Source organism: Rhinatrema bivittatum, chromosome 17 (assembly GCF_901001135.1).
Source record: "Rhinatrema bivittatum chromosome 17, aRhiBiv1.1, whole genome shotgun sequence".
NCBI lineage: Eukaryota > Metazoa > Chordata > Amphibia > Gymnophiona > Rhinatrematidae > Rhinatrema > Rhinatrema bivittatum.
The window spans coordinates 16,362,201-16,382,197 of NC_042631.1; the positions used below are offsets into that span (position 1 = coordinate 16,362,201).

General features: G+C 42.1%; 1 protein-coding gene across 1 annotated transcript in view; it reads left to right on the forward strand.

Moving 5' to 3' along the window:
• Positions 1 to 3,484: 3,484 nt before the first annotated feature.
• Positions 3,485 to 19,997, forward strand: part of KIAA1549L (KIAA1549 like) — a 123,936-nt gene continuing 107,423 nt past the window's right edge. Inside the window, exon 1 of the mRNA XM_029583086.1 lies at positions 3,485 to 3,772. Coding sequence (XP_029438946.1) covers positions 3,583 to 3,772 — 190 coding nt within the window. The 5' untranslated portion in view covers positions 3,485 to 3,582. The remainder of the gene's footprint in view (positions 3,773 to 19,997) is intronic.

Consider the following 19,997-nt stretch of genomic DNA (forward strand, 5'->3'; position numbering starts at 1 on the left):
CATTTTAAATCAACTTTTTAAGCAGGTTTAATTGTCTTAATTTCTAGTTGTAATTTTTTTAAATATTTATTTGAATGTTTTTAAAGTACTTTGCCCATTATGTTTGGTTTTAATTTTGTTTTAATTATGATTGTATATTTTTATTGTATAATATGCTTTGTCATGTATTTGTTTGATGTGACTGTTTGTTAATAGTTATCTGCACTGACCTTATCCATTGGATTTAGTGAAATGTAACTGCATTAAACAAATAGATCTCCATGAAAGCATAGAATAGAATGCTTAAGTGGCATAATTCATTACATGCTGTAACCATAATCAAAAAGGCTGGATCAGAGCAAGAGGCATTAAATCAAAGCTTCAAACGTGTGTAATGTTCCCTTGTAGTTTCTTGGCAAAAGATGAACATCACTAGGCCTGAATGTTCCTATGGTGACTCCAAATATATGTAGAAAGGAGAGGTTAATGGTCCCCACTATCTATAATGATGGGCAACCCCCATCAAGATGTCGAGAGAAGAGGAAAGGACAGTGAAGTCATCAAAAGCCCAAACATTATTCTTGCACAATCCGTAATAGAAACAGTTCACAAAGAACTTCCAGTAGATACAGAGTGCAAACCCCATGGTTAAGATACTCCATGCACACAGTCGCATTTTCTTTATAATGGGATGCAGCTTTCAGAAATAGCGTTTTTAAAGAAGTTGCAGCCACATACAGGCAATGGCTACTGCTAAGCATCTCAAACTTCCTGCTACAATTGGAGAAATACTTCTGCCGATTCTGTTGTCAAAAAGCTGCATTCCCCCCCCCCCCCCCCCCATCCTACATCATATGGTGCTTTGTCGGGAACTGAAGAGTAAAACAGACCAGCCACAACCAAATTGAGAATGCTCTGTGCCATACTGCTACTCAAGCAGAATGATCCTGAAAAATCAGAATTTTGGACTCATAATTCCTCCAAGCTCGCTCATAATGTCCAATTTGAGAAAAATGCAACGTGTTTGCAATCACAGTTCTCGACTTTGTGTTTCCTCCCATATGTAGGCCTTAGCAGTGTTTTCCCTCAACACACACAGAACCACATGCTCCTGTTTCAGCCAAGCTGCCAAAGTCTCCACTAAATCCGCTTCTGCCACAGTCTCTGGGATTCCAACAAAATGCAGATTGTTCTGATGGGACCTATTATCTGGGTGGTCCAGTTTTTCTGCATACTGGCAATTAATTTGATTGCCAGCTCTGTCTCCTATTTGCATGTGCAGTCTTTTACCCCAGAGATGCAAATCTCTGCTTTCATCGGCTGTTTCTCAAATTTTGTTAACAGTGCACTCCCCCCTTCAATTTTCTCATACATTTTTTTTTTTAATTTACTAGCCAGGGCAAGCACAACTGCAGCAACTACTTCAGTGACTCTGGAATTGCTGACTGGAGATGGCACATCTTCCTCCTGAGCACCAGCCATTTTAGGTTCTGGTGCTCTCCTTATCCTTTCTTTTAGATTTTGTGGACCTAATGGCTTTAATCAAGATCAGATTCACTTGACTTAGTAATGACGGCAGAAAAAGACCGAATGGTCCATCAAGTCTGTCCAGCAAGCTTCTTATGGTAGTGGCTGCCGCTCCGGGCAGGTTCCCTCCCTCCTGCTTGAATGTGCTTTGCTTTTGGACTTGTCTGTAGAAGCACTCCTGTGCTTTTTCCCTGCCTGCATATTAGTACCCCAGACTGTAAAAGTCAGGGCCCAGCGTTGGCTGTCGTCTCAATCCGATTCCCCTTTTCTGCCCCTCCCCCCCCCCCCCCCATCGAAGCAGAGAGTGATGCTGTAGTTGCATCAAAAAATCATGTAAGATAATTGATTAAGGGTAGTAATCCCCATGCCTTGTTACAGGTCGCAGCTACTGCTCCTTGCTGGTTACTCTTCATGCACCCCTTTTCTTGTACAGTGGGTGCAACTCTCAATGCAATTTCTGATCCATAATCACAGGGGTGGGGGTGTCTTCCCAGGAACATGACCTCACTTCCCCTTTTTCTAATTAGGAATGATAAAACATCTATGAAGGTGGGGATAGGATGAAATTTTAAGGAGTAGTGCAACACATTCGATTTTGTAAGTTAAAAGTAACCCCCAATTTCCAGTTATAGAACATTAGGGTGTCAACTGCAGTGTAAAAACAGAGTAGAAGGAACTGGGAAACTTAGCTGAACCTTAGTTTGACTAATTTTCTATAACATAGTTTGCAATTGCTGCAGATTTATCAAGCTATTGGTAGGTGTGTGAAAAGTAATCTCTGTGCTAATGGGTGGCTTCAGGCTGATGAACCCTCAGGGTTCACAGAAGAAGGAAGAATCTTTTGAAAAGTTGTTGCCTTGGTGTGTGTGTTCACAAACTTTTTTTTTTGTAGCTTCGGTGCTGGATTTTTCCCAGGTTATGAATAGAAAGGTTGCGTGTCAGTGTTACTGTCTTACTGCAATGGCCACTTTCTGCAAGCTCTGCAGGCCTCTGTCCTATCTCCCCTTTTCCCTCCTCTCCTAGGCCTATATATGTTTACATCTTTCTCTGCCTCCCTATGCTTTATTATGGCCTTTTGGAGGTGCTGGATCCAGTACTGGATCCAGTACAGCTTTTACCGAGCCACCCTCCCCTTCTTCCTGCTGGTTATTTCTTTCCGGGGGCTGGTGTGGGGAAGAGGGAAAGTCATGGAGCTTGCAAAAGTAAGTCAATAGTATAAAAAACTCTGCACCACAAACGAAATTGAATTACATTTCTGTAAATTACATTTCGTTGGGTATAAAAGGAGCTTCTTCGTTGCTGCCTCTTTCTTCTTTCCTTGGGCTGCTACAGCAAAGCCCTGCTGAATCCATTCCCATGAGCTACAGCGGCTGAGGGGTGGGAGAAAGAAGGGCTTGGTGTGGAGAGGAGGGGTGGGGAGAGCAGCATCCTCCTCTCTCCTGCTTCTGGGTCCTTTCATCAAGCCAACATCTCCCCTTTCTTCTCCACTCCTGAGCAGCCCCCTTGCTGCTTCCCTGTCTTCCTGTCCCTTTACTCTTCCATGGCCATGTTCTCCTCCCTCCTCCAGTCTGCTATTGCTTCTCTCCCCAAATCCCCCCCTAAAATAAAAACTGGAAGCAGAAATATCAGAACATGTCTTATTCTTAAGGTAAAACAACTCTCTCCAATTTTTTTTCAAGGAGGCCGCAGAATGTGCTAACTCTCCCTGCCCAAGCTTGCACAGTGTGCGGCAGGAACCGGGGGAAGGTACCGCTCCCGCTCCCGAGCACCGGCCCAGCCTGACCTCTGACCCTCACCTGCAGGCTGCCAGCTTGGCCCTAGGGGTGGGCAGTGAGCGTCAGGCCCAGAGCAAGCTCCCTTTCATTGAGCAAAGCCGGCCGGGTTTGCCAGGTGTCACCCCTCCCTCTCCTGGTCACCCCCCCGAAGAAGCGACGTCTCTCGGCTGCAGTACCCGGCGCGACCACAAAGCGCTCGAGCTCCGCCGAGCAGAAGGCTCGGAGCGCACTGCAATGGGGCTGGCAGCTCGTGCAGGGGGCCTGTAGCCCAGCCCGAGGGGAGCCCGGCGCCCATGCCGCAATGGATCTGGCCGGGAAGAGGACCGCACGGCCCGGGCGAGCCCGGCGGCACCGCTGCGGAGGTCGGGGGCGGGCGGGTGCGACGGCCCGGCGGCCCTGCAAGCCCCCTCCTGCTCCCAGGGCCCGAGCCCAGGCTGTGGTGTGGATCGGCGCGATCTTTCTGCTGGTGCAACCCGCCCGCGCGCAAACGGGTAAGGATCTGAGCGGTGCCGGATGGGCGCCCGGGGAATGGACTTTCCCGGGGGGGGGCCGCAGGAACGCATTCAGATGAGATCGGGAATGGGAACGGCGGCGGCTTCAGAAATGTTTGTATAGGGGGGGGGGGGCTCCTCCCCAGCTACACCTGAAATCGAGGAGCTGGTACCCCTTCCGTGGGAAGCGCAGGCTTGCTGATCGCATTGTGCACTTGATCTCTCTCTAATCATGGATATGAGAGACCCGATCGCTGTCAGAAAGGCGCCTGCCTGACAACTTTGAGTGAAACAAGAACATATTGCAAGGGGTAGGAGCTTCATTGTGACTGGGGCTCCCGGCACAAGAGCTGAAGGGCTCGGATTTGGAGAATCCAGTGCCGGTCCCTTGGATTTCGTTCGCGGGTACAATCCCAGCAAGCTTTTGCTAAAAAAAAATCCGAGCCTAATTCGGTCTGATTTTTTTTTTTTTTTTTTTTTGTTTTTTGTGGAAGGTTTTGGGTTAAAAGGGCTGCATTGTTTCTGAAAGAAAAGCAGCTGCAGCAATTCCTGGAAACTGGACGCTGCTGGCCCTCTGATCTGTGGGAACTCAGGCTGGGGTGTTGTTTTTTTTTTTTTTTACATTTTGGGTAACAGCATTTTTCAAAGAGACCCAACAAAATGGTACCATGTCAGAGCAGGCAGGAGAGGGTGCTGAGAGCCATTCATACCGCGTGTCCTGCATGAACCGTTTCATGGAATAGGAGGCAGCCTTCTATTGAGGACTGGTAACTGGTTAAAAGGCTGGACCCGAAGAATCGGTTTTCCAAATGGCGAAAGGTCCTTAGTGGAGTACCTCAGGGAGCAGTACCAGGACCTGTGCTGGTTAACACATCCAGAAATGATCTGGAAAAGGGAATGACAAGTGCAGTGGTCAGGTTTCCAGATGTGACAACATTATTCAAATTTTGTTAAAACAGCTGTGGATTGGGAGGAACTGCAGGAAGGACCTTGGGTAATGGAATGGCAGGTGAAATTGATTGTGGAAAAGTGCAAAATGATGCACATAGGGAAAAGATAATGCCAACTAGGGGTTATGACGCTGAGGTCTGTATTGGGAGTCACTACCCAGGAAAAGGACCTTTGGGGGGTGGTGGTCAAAAAAAGCAAATGGAATGTTAGGAGTGATCCAAAAAAGTAAAGGAGATTAAAATGGAAATCATCATATTGCCAGTGTATTGAGCCATGGTATGGCTGCTTCTTGCATATTGTGTGCAGTTCTTGTCACCCCATTTCAAGAAAGTTTTATAGTGGAACTAGAAAAGGTGCAGAAGAGAGTGACAGAAGTGATGAAGGGGCTAGAACAGCTCTCCTATGACGAGAGGCTACGCAGGCTAGGGCTCTTCAGCTTGGAAAAGAGAGGGCTGAGAGGGGACAGGATGGGAGTTTATAAATTCATGAGTGGGGTAGAATGGATAAATAAAGGACAGTTGGTTATTTATCCTTTCTAATACTAAACTAAGAACACCCCATGAAAATAACAACCAGCAGATTCAAAACAACTCAATCATGGAATGTACTCTTACATTCAAGCGCATTATCAAGCCATGGAATCTGTTGCCAGAGGACTTGATCAAGGCAACTAGTATAGTGGGGTTTAATAGAAGTTTGGAAAAGTGTATAACACATTATTAGCCAGGTAGACTAAAGAAAGCTACTGCTATCCCTGGGAGTGTGTAACAAGGAATTAGATCTGTTTTATGAGATCTGCCAGGTACTTGTGGCCTGAATGGAGACAGGTTGCTGGGCTCAATGGACCTTGGTCTGACTCAGCATGGCAGTTCTTACGTTTAAAGAGAAATGTGAATCTAAGCTCACAATGACCAATGTCATAAGCGAATGAAGCCAATTTAAAATTGGCTTATACCGTATTAAAAAAAAAACCAACCCAACAAAACCCCCCCTATTTTACAATTCTTTAATACCTTATGGAGTGTGTCTAAGCAGCCATGAAAATTGATATGGTATTAATCAGTTCAAGGTGATTCCATTACTTTGTGTAGTAATAGGATCGTTGTGGTGTGTGCCGACACAATGCAATGCAAAGAGGCAAACTAACAAGCAGCTTCATTAGTGGATTTTAATGTGCAAATATTGTTCTCTGTGGCTTGCAGCTTTATATTGATTTAAAGGGTCACAATAACTCTGCCTTTGTTTTCATACATTTTAGCCTCATTTGCGACAAAGAAAAGCCTTATAAAATCATCTTTCAGTTCCCATTCCTGAGAACTTCCATTCAGAATTCTGCCCCGAGTAGGGCACCTGGTTACCCCCCCTGCATACCCTTCAACTGCTCCCACTTAGAATCCCCAGGTCAGTTCAGTACAATTAATTTGAAATCTCAGGTAGATCAGAATATTCTGTGATACCATCAAGCATTTTTAAAGCTGCCCTACCATTGGTTAATAATAAAAGCCATCTACAAGTTTATGTATCAAATAAGAAAACTAGGCATTATGAAATGTTCGCACATCTTGCTAGAGTAAAGATCCATCTTTTGGTTTATTCTTATGCTGCTTTTTAAATACTTCTTCCCTGACTCCATTCTCCAGGTGTTTTTGTGCTGTTTGCATGGGACTCCGACACGTCATCACAGAAACTGCAGGATTTACTTAAATTTTACGTCCCTAGTGCCTCCTTGGCGTTGGGCACCCAGGAGAGGTGGCTGTCAGCAGGTTAGAAAAATGGACACTCAATTTTATGAGCATCTGCTTTCCTTACCGGAGCACAGCCACGGGTTAGGAAAATGGACGCTCATTAATTGAGCATCAGTTTTCCAAACCTGACTGCCGGTGACACTTTTTAATTTTTAATTTTTTTTTTTAATGGTTCCTCCAACTTAATATTGCCGTGATATTAAGTCAGATGAATTTACATGTGATCGCAATTAGCTATGCGCTGGTTTGGACATGCGTTTTGGACACACTGAACCCCTTATTGCATGAGGAGGTTTGGACACGCATCCAAACACTTGTAAAGCCTTGCGCTCTTCCAAATTAACTATATTGCATCGGCCTGCTTGTTTAACTTTGTCCATGTTGCTTTTCCACTTGTGTGTATAACTCATCTGGCAACAGAAAGTTAGCTGTGTAATAAGCAAGTTCAGTTTATTTCTTTGGTATGCCACCTTTCCATCAATAATCAAAGTAGTTCACATCATAAACAAGTATGAGCGTTAATAATAAAATCAGGGATTGCAATCGAGCAGCAGAATAAAACACAATTTAAAAAGTCAAATTAATATAAGGAAAACCCACCACAGCAGTGAAAACTTAAGAAAACAGACAGAGAACAGCAGCAGGAACTTAGAGGCTGGTGGAGTTTCCAGGGCCTGCCAGCTGAAGAGCAAAAAGGAAATGTACAGAATACCTTTTAGAAATGCATGGAAGCCACCTTTCCAATCTCATTCCGTTGTTTTACAGAATGTAGAAAATATTTATTCAACTTCGCTAGCACCAGATAATATTGCGTTTGAGCAGATATCATAAACTGTGAGACCAATCACCTTTTTTCATCTAAAAGTACTCAAGATCATTAGGAAAATGCTGACTCTGTCAGTTTTGCAGTATTTGAATACACGAATGTTTTAGACACGTAGCCAGTGAAGCCAAGGTCCCTGGAGGCTAGAGCAGTTCCAGAGGCCTGGAGATCACCCTCGAGATTTCTTTCTTGTCCAGCATGTTTCATTACCCAGGTGAATCACAACATAATTACAGAAATTGATCAAGATGGGCAGGCATTGTCATGCCTCTTCACAAAAGCATTAGATAACTACAGCAGAGCCAGAGGTGAAGGCATAGGTACACAGGATGCCAAATTCTGAAAGCACCCAAAAAACTGTGAATTCACCCCTACCCCGCTCACTGCTGTTTGATTTCCAGGGATGAAACCCCAGCCTGGTCCCTGCCTATAGGCAGCATAATCTTAAATCTAGCCCTAAAATACAGGCAAAGCAATGGGTTATGCTGCCTGTCCCGGGTGGCGGGAGACGTTATAGATCAGGCTGGAACCATACGGCAGAAAGCAGAGGCTGCAATCCATCCTGCAGAGCAAAGAGGAGGAAGCAGCAGAGCAGCTCCTGTTTCAAGCCCAGAATAGGAGGAGAAGACCAAGAACCAAAGGAGGACAAGGACGTGGAGAAGGAAAGTCAAACGGGCACAGAATTTCAAGGAGGAAGAGGAGGTGGCCCAGGAGTTAACGAGAGTTAGAGGAACACCAGCGAGAGGGAGAAGGACTGGAACCACAAGAAAAGGGGGGTTGAGTTAGAAGGGCAGCAAGGACCCAATGAAGGGTGCACCGCTCTCAAAATCTAGTAATAGATGTAATTTCATTGTTAAAAAAAAAAAAGTCTTGCCTACAACTTACTTGTTGACCCTTATTTCTACCATTTCAAAGAGAGAAAAAAAATCCTCCTTTATTTTCATACTGGATCAAGTCATTCTACCAGCATGGAATTTTTCATGAGACATTTAAGGCTTTAAAAAAACTGGAGAGTATTTGGCAAGAGTGAGAGGCTGAAAGGGGCTCGAGCTACCCATAATGCAACCTCCTGCTGCCCCTGGCAGTTGTAGCAGCACTGCAGTTTCCCAGGTCAGCATCTGAGCTTTGCTTAAATAGTAATCCCCCATACCTGTAAATCCTAACTATCCTTATTGCTCTAGGAGAACACTTTGCTCCTCGCAACAGGAGTTGTTCAGGATTCTGCTGCCTTCAGCTATAACATTACAAGTGACCTGCTCCATTTAGTTATCAAGCACCTATTCTATGGAAGGCATTACCACTGGACATCCATTTGGAACTGAATTACCTGAAGTTCAGGAAAACTGTAAAAGCCTAGCTGTTTAACCAGCATTTAACTGTTAGAGTTTGCTTGCAATGTTTCCTTTTCTCTCGCTTGGCCATGTGTTTTGGCTGGGCTTGAAAAGGTTGTTCTATGAGTTTATTCTGTATGTTGGATGTGAACTCTTTTATTTTGTCTGTTGCATTTGGGGGAATAGTTTTGTTGTTGTTGTACATAGTAGGTGATGTACCATGAATTTTTGTTTTGTCTGACAATTATGTATCTTTTTAATAACTATTTGGTTTGTTTATATACAAGTGGTATACCAGATCCAGTAAACATAAACAAATATCTATGATACATAGTAGAAAAGAGGTGCCTTTGTCTTTGTACTGTCATGAGATAGGCACTTATTGAATGAGTTGTAATCCTATGAACAACTAGGGTGTCCAGTTCCCTTACCTGTAACCCCTTCTGTTGAATAGATACTTCCATATGGCACCATTTGAGGAAGACTGGCTGCCATTACGTGATACATGGAGTAGAGAATGACCTCCAGAGCTGTGCTGGAGGGCAGTGATGTGCTTTTTTTTGAAGGGAATAGTCCTCTTCCAGTACTTCATTTGCTAAAGAGGTGATGAGAAGGCAAAGTGTGTAATGTGCAGGAGAACTTTGTTCTTTTTTTTTTCTCCAGGCTTCACCATACATGTTATGCTTCCCTAGCTCTTATGTAATATTTTGTTACTTCCCAATAGGAATGAGATTTTCTAAACTCTGCATCTTGAGAAAATTCTCATGGTTTCCACTCTGAGTGTTGCATATTATATTAAGATTTATTTTATTTCTAGGCTGGGAGATTTATTTATTTGGACAGATATAGCTGGATGAGAAATTATAGTTGTCTGGACTATTGCCAATATATTTGACTTATTTAAATAAAGTGAATCTAAGAGAGAAGGGTAAGAACAGAAAAATGTCTTCCTGGAAATATTAGAAGAGGAGGACTGGAAGGGCTCATCTGCATACTACTCCCAGCATCCCTTGGGAGAGGACTCCAGATGTCACAGTAAGCGATACAGGCTTTGAGCTCCATGGTGCCAGCTTCCAAACCTCTCAATTCTTTGAGTGAAGATCAACTTAATGGTGGTTGAAGAGGATTGGTAATTGTAGCTTTGGAAACTCTTAGGACTTTAAAAAAAAATGTTTGAAGAGAGGTTTAATAGTGGGATATATTCTTTAGAGTTTGTGAGTCTGAGATAATAAGCAAGCCAGAGAGAGTTAATTTTAGTGTCTCTTTCCCTCCCACCCAGCCTAGCTCAACCCTTGATTTTTAGGCAAGAGACACTTTCTCAGTAAAAATCAATCAGACTCATCTAAATCATACTATTGCACCAGCCGTTATTGAGAGTTTTATCATCCCCTTGTAGGTCCCTAGCAGATTAATTAGTGAATACTTATACATTTAAAGTACTATAATTCCAACTCCCTTAGCAACCTAAACTTAACTAGGAACTCAACAAAATTAAGATGAAGGCAGCAGTCCAGCAGCTAGAGAGGGGCTTTCCAGTCTTTTTGCATAGAGCATCACATGCATGATTTTTTACCCACTGGTGAGAGATTGTATGTGTGCATCCGGTGCAAAGAGCTTCTGGCTCTCAGAGAACAAGTCCAATCTCTGGAGGCTAGAGTGGCAGACCTGGAGGAGCTGAGGCAGTCAGAGAGGTACATTGATGAGACCTTCAGGGACATAGAAGCCAAGTCCCAAATCCAGTCTGGCAGCCCTGGTGCTGTCTTGGATCAGAAAGGTCTCCCGGTTGGAGAGCATCACCTTGGAAGAGCAGGAAGTAATTTTGTAGCAAGGCCCTGCTCTCCAGGTGATGTGTTGTCTTCTCACACTGAGAATAAGTCTCCCAGGACTACTGCCCAGGAGGGCATCATAGTTGGTGATCCAATTATTAGAATTATCATTATTTTCAGGCTTCACCATACACATTACACTCCCCTAGCTCTTGTATAATATTTTGTTACTTCTCAATAAGAATGAGATTTTCCACACTCTGCATATTGGGAAATGTTCTCATGGTTTCCACTCTGAGTGTTGCATCTTATATTAATATTTATTTTATTTCTAGGTCGAGAGACTTATTTGGACAGATATAGCTGGAAGGCCAGCTAACAGACCATTACCATACTCAAGATGAGAAAGTATAGTTGTCTGGAGTCTACTATTGACAATATATTTGACTTATTTAAATAAAGCTGAATCTAAGAGAGCAGGGTAAAAACAGAAAAATGTCTTCCAGCTGGTGGATGTGAGGACCACCTGGTAACTTGCCTACCTGGTGCATAGGTAGCCAACCTTGCGTGTTACCTAGTTAGGATTATAGACAGGGCTGGGGAGGAGCCAGCTGTAATGGTACGTGTGGGCACCAATGACATAGGAAAATGTGGTAGGGAGGTTCTGGAAGCCAAATTTAGGATTTTAGGTAGAAAGCTAAAATCCAGAACCTTCAGGGTGAAATGCTCCCTGTTCTACATGCAGGTCCCCAGAGACAGGCAGAGCGCCGGAGTCTCAATGCATGGATGAGATGATGGTGCAGGGAAGAGGAATTCAGTTTTCTAAGGAACTGGACAACCTTTTGGGGAAGGGAGAAACTTTTCCAAAATGATGGGCTCCACCTTAACCAGAGTGGAACCAAGCTGCTGGCACTAACTTTCAAAAAGGAGATAGAGCAGCTTTTAAACTAGAACAAGGAGGAAAGCCGATAGTCACTCAGCAGTGCATGGTTCGGAGGAATGTATCTTTGAAGGATACTAATGAAACAGGAGATTTAGGGCATCCAAATGAGAGGTTCCAATAAAAGCAAAAGTAGTCCATGTGCCTGTAAGTAAATAATTAACCATATCAATTGAAAAGCAGGTTGTTAATGCAAACAAAATACGCACTTTGAAATGTCTGTATGCTAATGCCAGAAGTCTGTGAAGTCTAAGAAGTAAGATGGGAGAGTTGGATAGCAGTGAATGATGACATAGACTTAATTGGCATCTGAGACATGATGGAAGGAGGATAACCTATCAGGATACAAATTATATCGCAATGATAGGGTGGATCAACTTGGTGGATCAACTTGGTGGGGGTATAGCACTTTATGTCTGAGAGGGTGTAGAGTCCAACAAGATAAAGATCATACAAGAGACTAAATGCTCAGTAGAATCTATATGGGTAGAAATCTCATGTGTGTTCGGTAAGAGTATAGTGATAGGAATATACTACCATCCACCTGACCAAAATGATCAGATAGATGATGAAATGCTAAGAGAGATAAGGGAAGCTAACTAATTTGGCAGTGCAGTAATAATGGGAGATTTCAATTACCCCAATATTGACTGCATAAATTTTACATCAGGACATGCTAGAGACATAAAATTCCTGGATGGAAAAATACGACTGCTTCATGGAGAAATTGGTTCAGGAACCAATAAGAGAAGGATCTATTTTAGATTTAATTCTTGTTGGAATGCAGGATTTGGAGAGAGAGGTAACAGTGGTGGGGCCACTTGGCTATAGTGATCATAACATGAGGAAAATAACTAGAAAAAACTTTGCAGCTACATCTTTCAGTTTAAAAGTGTACAACAGGTGTGAACATTGTTTAAAAATACAATCTTAGAAGTGCAGACCAGATGTATTCCATGCATTAAGAAATTGGAAGGAAGGCAAAACGATTACCTGCATGGTTAAAAGGTGAGGTGAAAGAGGCTATTTTAGCCAAAAAAACATCCTTCAAAAATTGGAAGAAGGATCCATCTGAAGAAAATAGGATAAAACATAAGCATTGTCAAGTTAAGTGTAAAATATTTATAAGGCAGGCTAAGAGAGAATTTGCAATGAAGTTGGCCATAGAGGCAAAAACTCATAATAAAAATTTAAAAAAATATATCCAAAGCAAGAAACCTGTGAAATGGATCGATAGATGACCGCGGGGTTAACGGGGTTCTTAGGGAAGATAAGGCCATTGCAGAAAGACTAAATTAATTCTTTGCTTCTGTGTTTACTAATGAGGATTTGGCGATACTGGTTCTGGTGATGTTAGATGAACTGAACCAAATTACTGTGAACTTGGAAGATGTAGTAGGCCAGATTAACAAACTAGCAAATCACTTGGACCAGATGGTATGCACCCCAGGGTTCTGAAGGAACTAAAAAATGAAATTTCAGATCTATTAGTTAAAATTTGTAACCTATCATTAAAATCATCCATTGTACCTGAAGACTGGAGAGTGGTCAATGTAACTCCAATATTTAAAAAGGGCTCCAGGGGTGATCCTGGAAACTATAGACCAGTGAGCCTGACTTCAGTGCCAGGAAAAATAGTGGAAACTATTATCACAGCGCATATAGAAAGACATGGTTTAATGGAACACAGTCACCATGGATTTACCCAAAGCAAGTCTTGCCTCATACATCTGCTTCATTTTTTTGAAGGGGTTAATAAACGTGGATAAAGGTGAGCCAGTAGATGTAGTGTATTTGGATTTTCAGAAGGCCTTTGACAAAGTTCCTCATGAAAGGCTTCTAAGAAAACTAAAAAGTCATGGGATAGGAAGCAGTGTCCTTTCATGGATTTCAAAGTGGTTGAAAGACAGGAAACAGAGTAGGATTAAATGGTCAATTTTCTCAGTGGAAAAGGGTAATAAGTGGAGTTCCTCAGGGATCAGTAATTGGACTGGTGTTTTTCAATATATTTATAAATGATCTGGAAAGGAATACGATGAGTGATGTTATCAAATTTGCAGATGACACAAAATGATTCAGAGTAGTTAAATCACAAGCAGATTGTGATAAATTGCAGGAGGACTTTGCAAGACTGGAAGATTGGGCATCGAAATGGCAGATGAAATTTAATATGGACAAGTGCAAGGTGATGCATATAGGGAAAAATAATCCATGCTGTAGTTACATGGTTAGGTTCCATATTAGGAGCTACCACCCAAGAAAAAGATCTAGGCATCATAGTGGATAACACATTGAAATCGTCGGTTCAGTGTGCTGCAGCAGGCAAAAAAAAGCAAACAATGCTAGGAATTATTAAGAAGGGAATGGTGAATAAAACGGAAAATGTCATAATGCCCCTATAATGCCCCTGTATTGCACCTTGAATACTGTGTACATTTCTGGTTACTGCATCTCAATAAAGATATAGTTGCACTGGAGAAGGTACAGAGAAGGGCGACCAAAATGATAAAGGGAATGGAACACCTCCCCTATGAGGAAAGACTAAAGAGGTTAGGGCTGTTCAGCTTGGAGAAGACGGCTGAGGGGGGATATATTAGAGGTCTTTAAAATCATGAGAGGTTTAGAACTGATAAATGTAAATCGGTTATTTACTTTTTCGGATAATAGAAGGACTAGGGGGCACTCTATGAATTTTTGTTGCCAGAGGATGGGGTTAGTGCAGTTAGTGTAGCTGGGTTTAAAAAAGGTTTGCATAAGTTCTTGGAGGAGAAGTCCATTAACTGCTATTAATCAAGTTTACTTAGGGAATAGCCACTGCTATTACTGGCTTCAGTAGCATGGGATCTTCTTAGTGTTTGGGTAATTGCCAGGTTCTTGTGGCCTGGATTGGCCACTGTTGGAAACAGGATGCTGGGCTTGATGGACCCTTGGTCTGACCCAATATGGCATGTTTCTTGCGTTTGTTTTTCAAGTGTAAGTGAAAAATCAAATGTTACTCTTAAGGCTTTTCACATGTTCAGATGGTACCAGAGTTACTCCTTCCAGTTGTAAAGATGATTTTAAACTTTGATTAGATGATTTTCCAAGCCAGAGGAGTTCGAACTTATTGGCATTTTAACAAAGTTTATTTGGTATTAGCCACTGAGGGATGGACTTAAGACCTTGATTTAAAAACCTATTGTTTCCAGCCTGTACTCGACGGATAATTAACTGGATGCCATCCACATAGCAGAAAAAAATTGATTCCTAACAAATTTAACAGTACTGCTAAATGAGTGGTAAGATCACTGAACCCTGGGGAACTCTGAAATTGAGAGTTTGTGGCATAGAATGGAAACCACAGACTGTTGGCAGTTTTCCAAAGACTGCCTTAACCAGATCAGAGCCTGACACTCAGTTGGCAATTTAACAAATTGGTATGATGAACAATATCCAGTTCCAGGGCCGGTGCTTCCATTAGGAAAACTAGATGATTGCCTAGAGCACCACATGTTAGGGGGGTGTCAAAACTGTGAGAGGACACCTGGGTCACCAGCAGAGCCCATCCCGCTGGTGACTGAAGAGCACAGGAGCTTCTGCCAGTAGGTTAAATCCTGAGGGTGGAGAAGGTTGCAAGACTGATGGTTGCCTAGGGCACCTAATACCCTTACACCAGCCCCATCCAATGTCTCTCTTAGATCAAGAAGAATGTTTGGTCAGGAATGATTCTTCAGCATAGTAGAATAAAGTGTCAAGCACTTCAACTAAATTATTCTCTGTTGTGGCTCTCACAAAAGCAGTTTGGGATTCCAGGTGTTGCATTTTTCAGTAGTGGTTACTACTCTTTTTCAGCCATTTCAGATAGTAATGGAATGTTTAAACCAAACGACTTTTAGTTAAAGTTTTGGGATCTAGCCCTGGTTTCCTTTGAAATCCAACAAAATGCCTAGTGTTACGATAAGTTGCTTCTGCTGATCAATCTCAAACCAAACATTCAATCAAAATTTTACAAAACACACCATTGTATTCTTTATAATATTTTATCATTTTTGTGCAGAGAGGAAAAGACCTCAGTACTGGAAGGAGACATCAAAGACTTAGTCCTGAACCAGTTGGTACAGACATGGGTCTAAAAAAAAATCTCTTTTAATATTTTACGAGAGACTATCCTCTTATTCTCTTTATCGTGGTTTTTTTTTTCTTATTTTTTGTTTTGTTAAACTTAAAAAAAAAAAAGCAAAAAAGCAGAAGTATGCTCAGTGCTACAAACATTGAAATAATTGAGGAAGTGTCTAAAAAGTACACTTATCGTGATGATGCCATTAATTCTCTGGCTTGAAAGTTGCCTGTTTTCAGAAATTTAAAAAACATGCCGATGTTGCCAATGTTCCTCAAAATAGCTGCGTCCGGGCAAAAAATCAGTTCTGCAAAACAATGTGTATAAAGTTGTTATCAAAACTCAACATATTCTTAAATTTCTCTTGTAGACACTTATATTATTCAGTCTTTGCAAACAATCTTCTCTTGTTATATTCCATATGGCTCTAGGGGCATTACTGAGTCATGGCTCAGCATTTCCTAAACTTACTTCCCTAATACTTGTAAGCTGTGTCTAATCAAAATACTTTTTGCATTCAATCGCATCGAATAAACTGCTCCTCTCCACAGCATGGTCACTAATGTTTCTATGTAGCTTCTCTCCAATTGCCCATCGTTTGACAGATTACCTATCAACCAATCATCATAGTCTGATTTCGACTTTCAAAAGTATTCTGAACCAATCTATTTCCTACATATGTTGACATGCTTATTAAAAAAAAACAAAACAATTTTTCAAAGTAATTTGAAAAATGAATATTATAGTGAAATATTAAAAAATCCTTGACTCATATTACTCAGATTATTATACTGGAGATGCATTTCGCATGTAAACACATCAGAGTCAAGGATATTTGAATATTTTGCTATAATGTTAAGGCAGGAATAAGACCAGAAGAATAAGATGGGGAATCCGGTGCTCTGGCTGTAAGCAATAACTACCTGGAACTGCCCTCATTCTGGGTCATTATCACCTGAATCATATTTTAAAGCCAATCCATCTTTCCTGTGCAGGAATGTCCTGTAAGTCATGGTGTAAGCCTGTCATTAGAGCGTGTGCTCACTCTTCACTTTGTACCTAGTACTAGCAGTGTTTACAGGTAACCATGCAATCTTGTTGGGTAAGAGCACACTTAAACACAGTGAATAATTCAGGCTTGCAATGTTTGTGCTACTTCATGGAAATAAATAGGAGGTAGAGTATGTTTGGATTTTTGTTTTGACAACAGATTAACTCTGATGAATTGATGTTACTTAGAAACATAGAAACATAACAACAGAAAAAGACATTTTTGGCCTTAAGTGTCTAGTCTGCCCATCCATCCAACTAATTCAGCTTTACAATCCCTACCACTCCCTCCGAGATCCCCTTTATCATATGTTTTCTTGAATTCAGATACTGCTCTAGTCTCCACCACCTCCACTAAGGAAGCCGTTCCATGTATCCACCACCCTCTCTCCTCCAGCCCAGGCATTTTCTGTCACAGGCTTCTGCTGTGAGGTGGTATTTGTCTACCTCTTATTTTGTAAAATGAGGCGAGCAGGGAACACACGTCATGTCATCATCAGAGGCCCACAGTGTTGGCAGGAGCAGCTGCAGGTCCACAAGATAGTGGATCGGTAAACCTATTCAATTTACTTTTAATGAGTGGGCCAGAACTCCGGGTCCATAGTTTGTCCACCCCTGACATAGATACTTTCTGAAAGATGAATGCATCTCAGATTACTGCTAGGAAGACGACACCTCCCAGGAAAAGTTGGTGAAGGCAAGAATGATGATGGAATTCAAAAGGGCATGGGATATATAGAGGATCGCCAACAGCTAGAAGTTGGAAAGGAAGTAAAGGGCCAACCTGTGATAACTTTAGAAGTAAGATTTCTGCATGGCTGTAACCTGCAAGGAACAGCGGTATTTACCACCTTAATCACCTTGCTGGGCAGACCGGATGGACCACTGAGTTTTTATCTGCTGTTATTTATATGTTAGGCAAATTACACACAGGCCGATGCAATTACTGTGCGCTGCGGCCAGTGCATGGCTTAACATGCGATTGGACGTGTGTCCATAACCCCCGATGCAATAAGAGGATTAGTGCGTTCAAAACGCACGTCCAGTCGAGCACATAGCTAATAGTGCTCATCATATATAAATTCTGTGTATGAGGCTATTAGCTAATCCCCACCATGCAAAAGAATTCCCGCATGGCCATTCCAATGTGCCCATTGCAAAGTGGCAAATTTTACGCCAGTCCAGTGTTCAATCATGAGCGCCCGTTTTATGCGTGCTGATATTGCATCGGCCTGTCAATGGGTGTCTGCAGTACAGGATGCTTTATTTCCCACCTGATAATCTTTATGCTGTTGCGCAGGATGTTTTTGGAGAGCTGCCTCCTGTTTTCATCTCACAGGCTGTTTTAAAACAAATGTTAGTGGATATAAACAAATGGAAATTTTTCACTAATTGTAGATCACTCTCAAGCATTTCCTTGGTTACCACAGGTGGACGAGTGCGGCATTAAAAATTTAAGCTAGGTTAGCATTACTGGAAGTCATGGAAGTTTGCCAAGTTGATGATCTGTGTGGATTTCCTTTTTATGTCTGACTGCATTACCCCGGCAGCAGTAAAGACAATTTAGATTTGAGGGAGAGCGCTGGAAGCGAGGTGTTAATCCTTTGCATGTTATCAGCAGATCTTCTGACGATAGTGATGTAGACTTTCTCTGTGGGCACAGTGCCATCCACTGAAAAGAGCCTCTCAAAGCATCGCATTCCTCCCTAGGTTGCCGCATTTCTTCTATTGTTGCCATTCATAGAAACATGGAACCTGACGCGGATAGCCCATCCCATCTGCCCGTTGTCTCTTACTGCTGCAGCTGGAGCAGAGCCCACCTGATCACTGGCTTACTTTCAATCCCTCAGAGCTCCTCTCTGCTCATCCCAGGCATGCATCCATCATTCAGTGAAGAACTTGTTTTCTGATGTCTTTCCTAGCATGACCGCTTGTTCTAGTTCCTCCGTTCTACTGAAAAATGTTTGCTCCTTCTGCATTATTTTTATAGCTTTGAGGTATTTGAATGTCCCTACCACATTTCCCAGCTTCTTCTGTCCCCTAAGATATACATATTTAGGTCCTTAAATCTTAACTTTGCAAAACTGGACACAGTACTCCATCTAAGGTCTCAACCGTCGCCTGCATATCAGCATTATCACTTTTATTTTCCTGAATTCTTCTCACTATCTGTTGCAGTCTTCAAGCTCTCATCACTGCTTTGTCGCACTATTTTGCTGCCTTGAGATAAATGGATATAATTATCCCGCGATCTCTCTCACGGGCTGCTATCTCCAAATAGGTTGGTTCATAGCATGTAAAATGTACAGGCAACATATGAAGGTGCAATTGGACGTTCTTTTAATCAGTTCAGTGGCTATTTCTGTGTCTTTCTCTTGCAGATTCTTGATCTCGGCATCATTTGGCATTTGAGAATCTTCTCTTTCTTTATACATATTACAGAATAGTTGCTTTGTACTGACACTTCTAATAGCAACATTGTTCTGTTTTTCTCCTTTGCCACAATGTCTGGTTCACGTACATCAAGCTTTTTATCTGCTTCATTCTCTGCAATTCTGTCTGGGTCACAGTCCCTAAAACTAGTTCATTTTTCTTTATAAGGAGCCAATCCATCCCCCCCCTTTTTTTTTTTTATTTCTGTTGCTCTCCTCTGCACTTTTTCTGATGTCCTATATCTTTTTTGAGATAGGGTGACCAGAACTGCACACGGTACTCAAGATGCGGTTGCACCATGGCTCGATGCAGAGGCAATATGATAGGTTCCATTTTATTCTTTTTTGAATCATGCCTAAGAACATAAGAAGTTGCCGTACTGGGTCAGACTGAGGGTCCATCAAGCCCAGCATCCTGTTTCCAGCAGTGGCCAATCCAGGTTACAAGGACCTGGTAAGTACCCAAACATTAAATAGATCCCTTGCTACTAATGCCAGTAATAGTAGTGCATATTCTCTTAAACTACTTGATTAATAGCAGTTAATGAACTTCTCCTCCAGGAAATTATCCAAACCTTTTTTAAACCCAGCTCCACTAACTGCCTTAACCACATCTTCTAGCAATGAATTCCAGAGCTTAATTGTGCCTTGAGTGAAAAAGAATTTTCTCCGATTTGTTTTAAATGTTACTTTCTAACTTCATAGAGTTGCCCCCTAGTCCTTGTATTATCTGAAAGAGTAAATAACTGAGACACATTTACCCGTTCTAGACCTCTCATGATTTTATAGACCTCTATCATATCCCCCCTCAGCTGTCTCTTCTCCAAGCTGAACAGCCCTGACCTCTTTAGCCTTTCCTCATAGGTTGTCCTTCTGTGTACCTTTTCCAGTGTAAACTATATCATTTTTTAGATACAGCGACCAGAACTGCACACAGTACTCAAGGTGCGGTCTCACCATGGAGGTATTATGACGTTCTCCATTTTATTCACCATTTCCTTCCTAATAATTCCTAACATTGTTTGCTTTTTTGACCACTGCAGCACACTGAGCCGATGATTTCAATGTATTGTCCACGGATGCCCAGATCT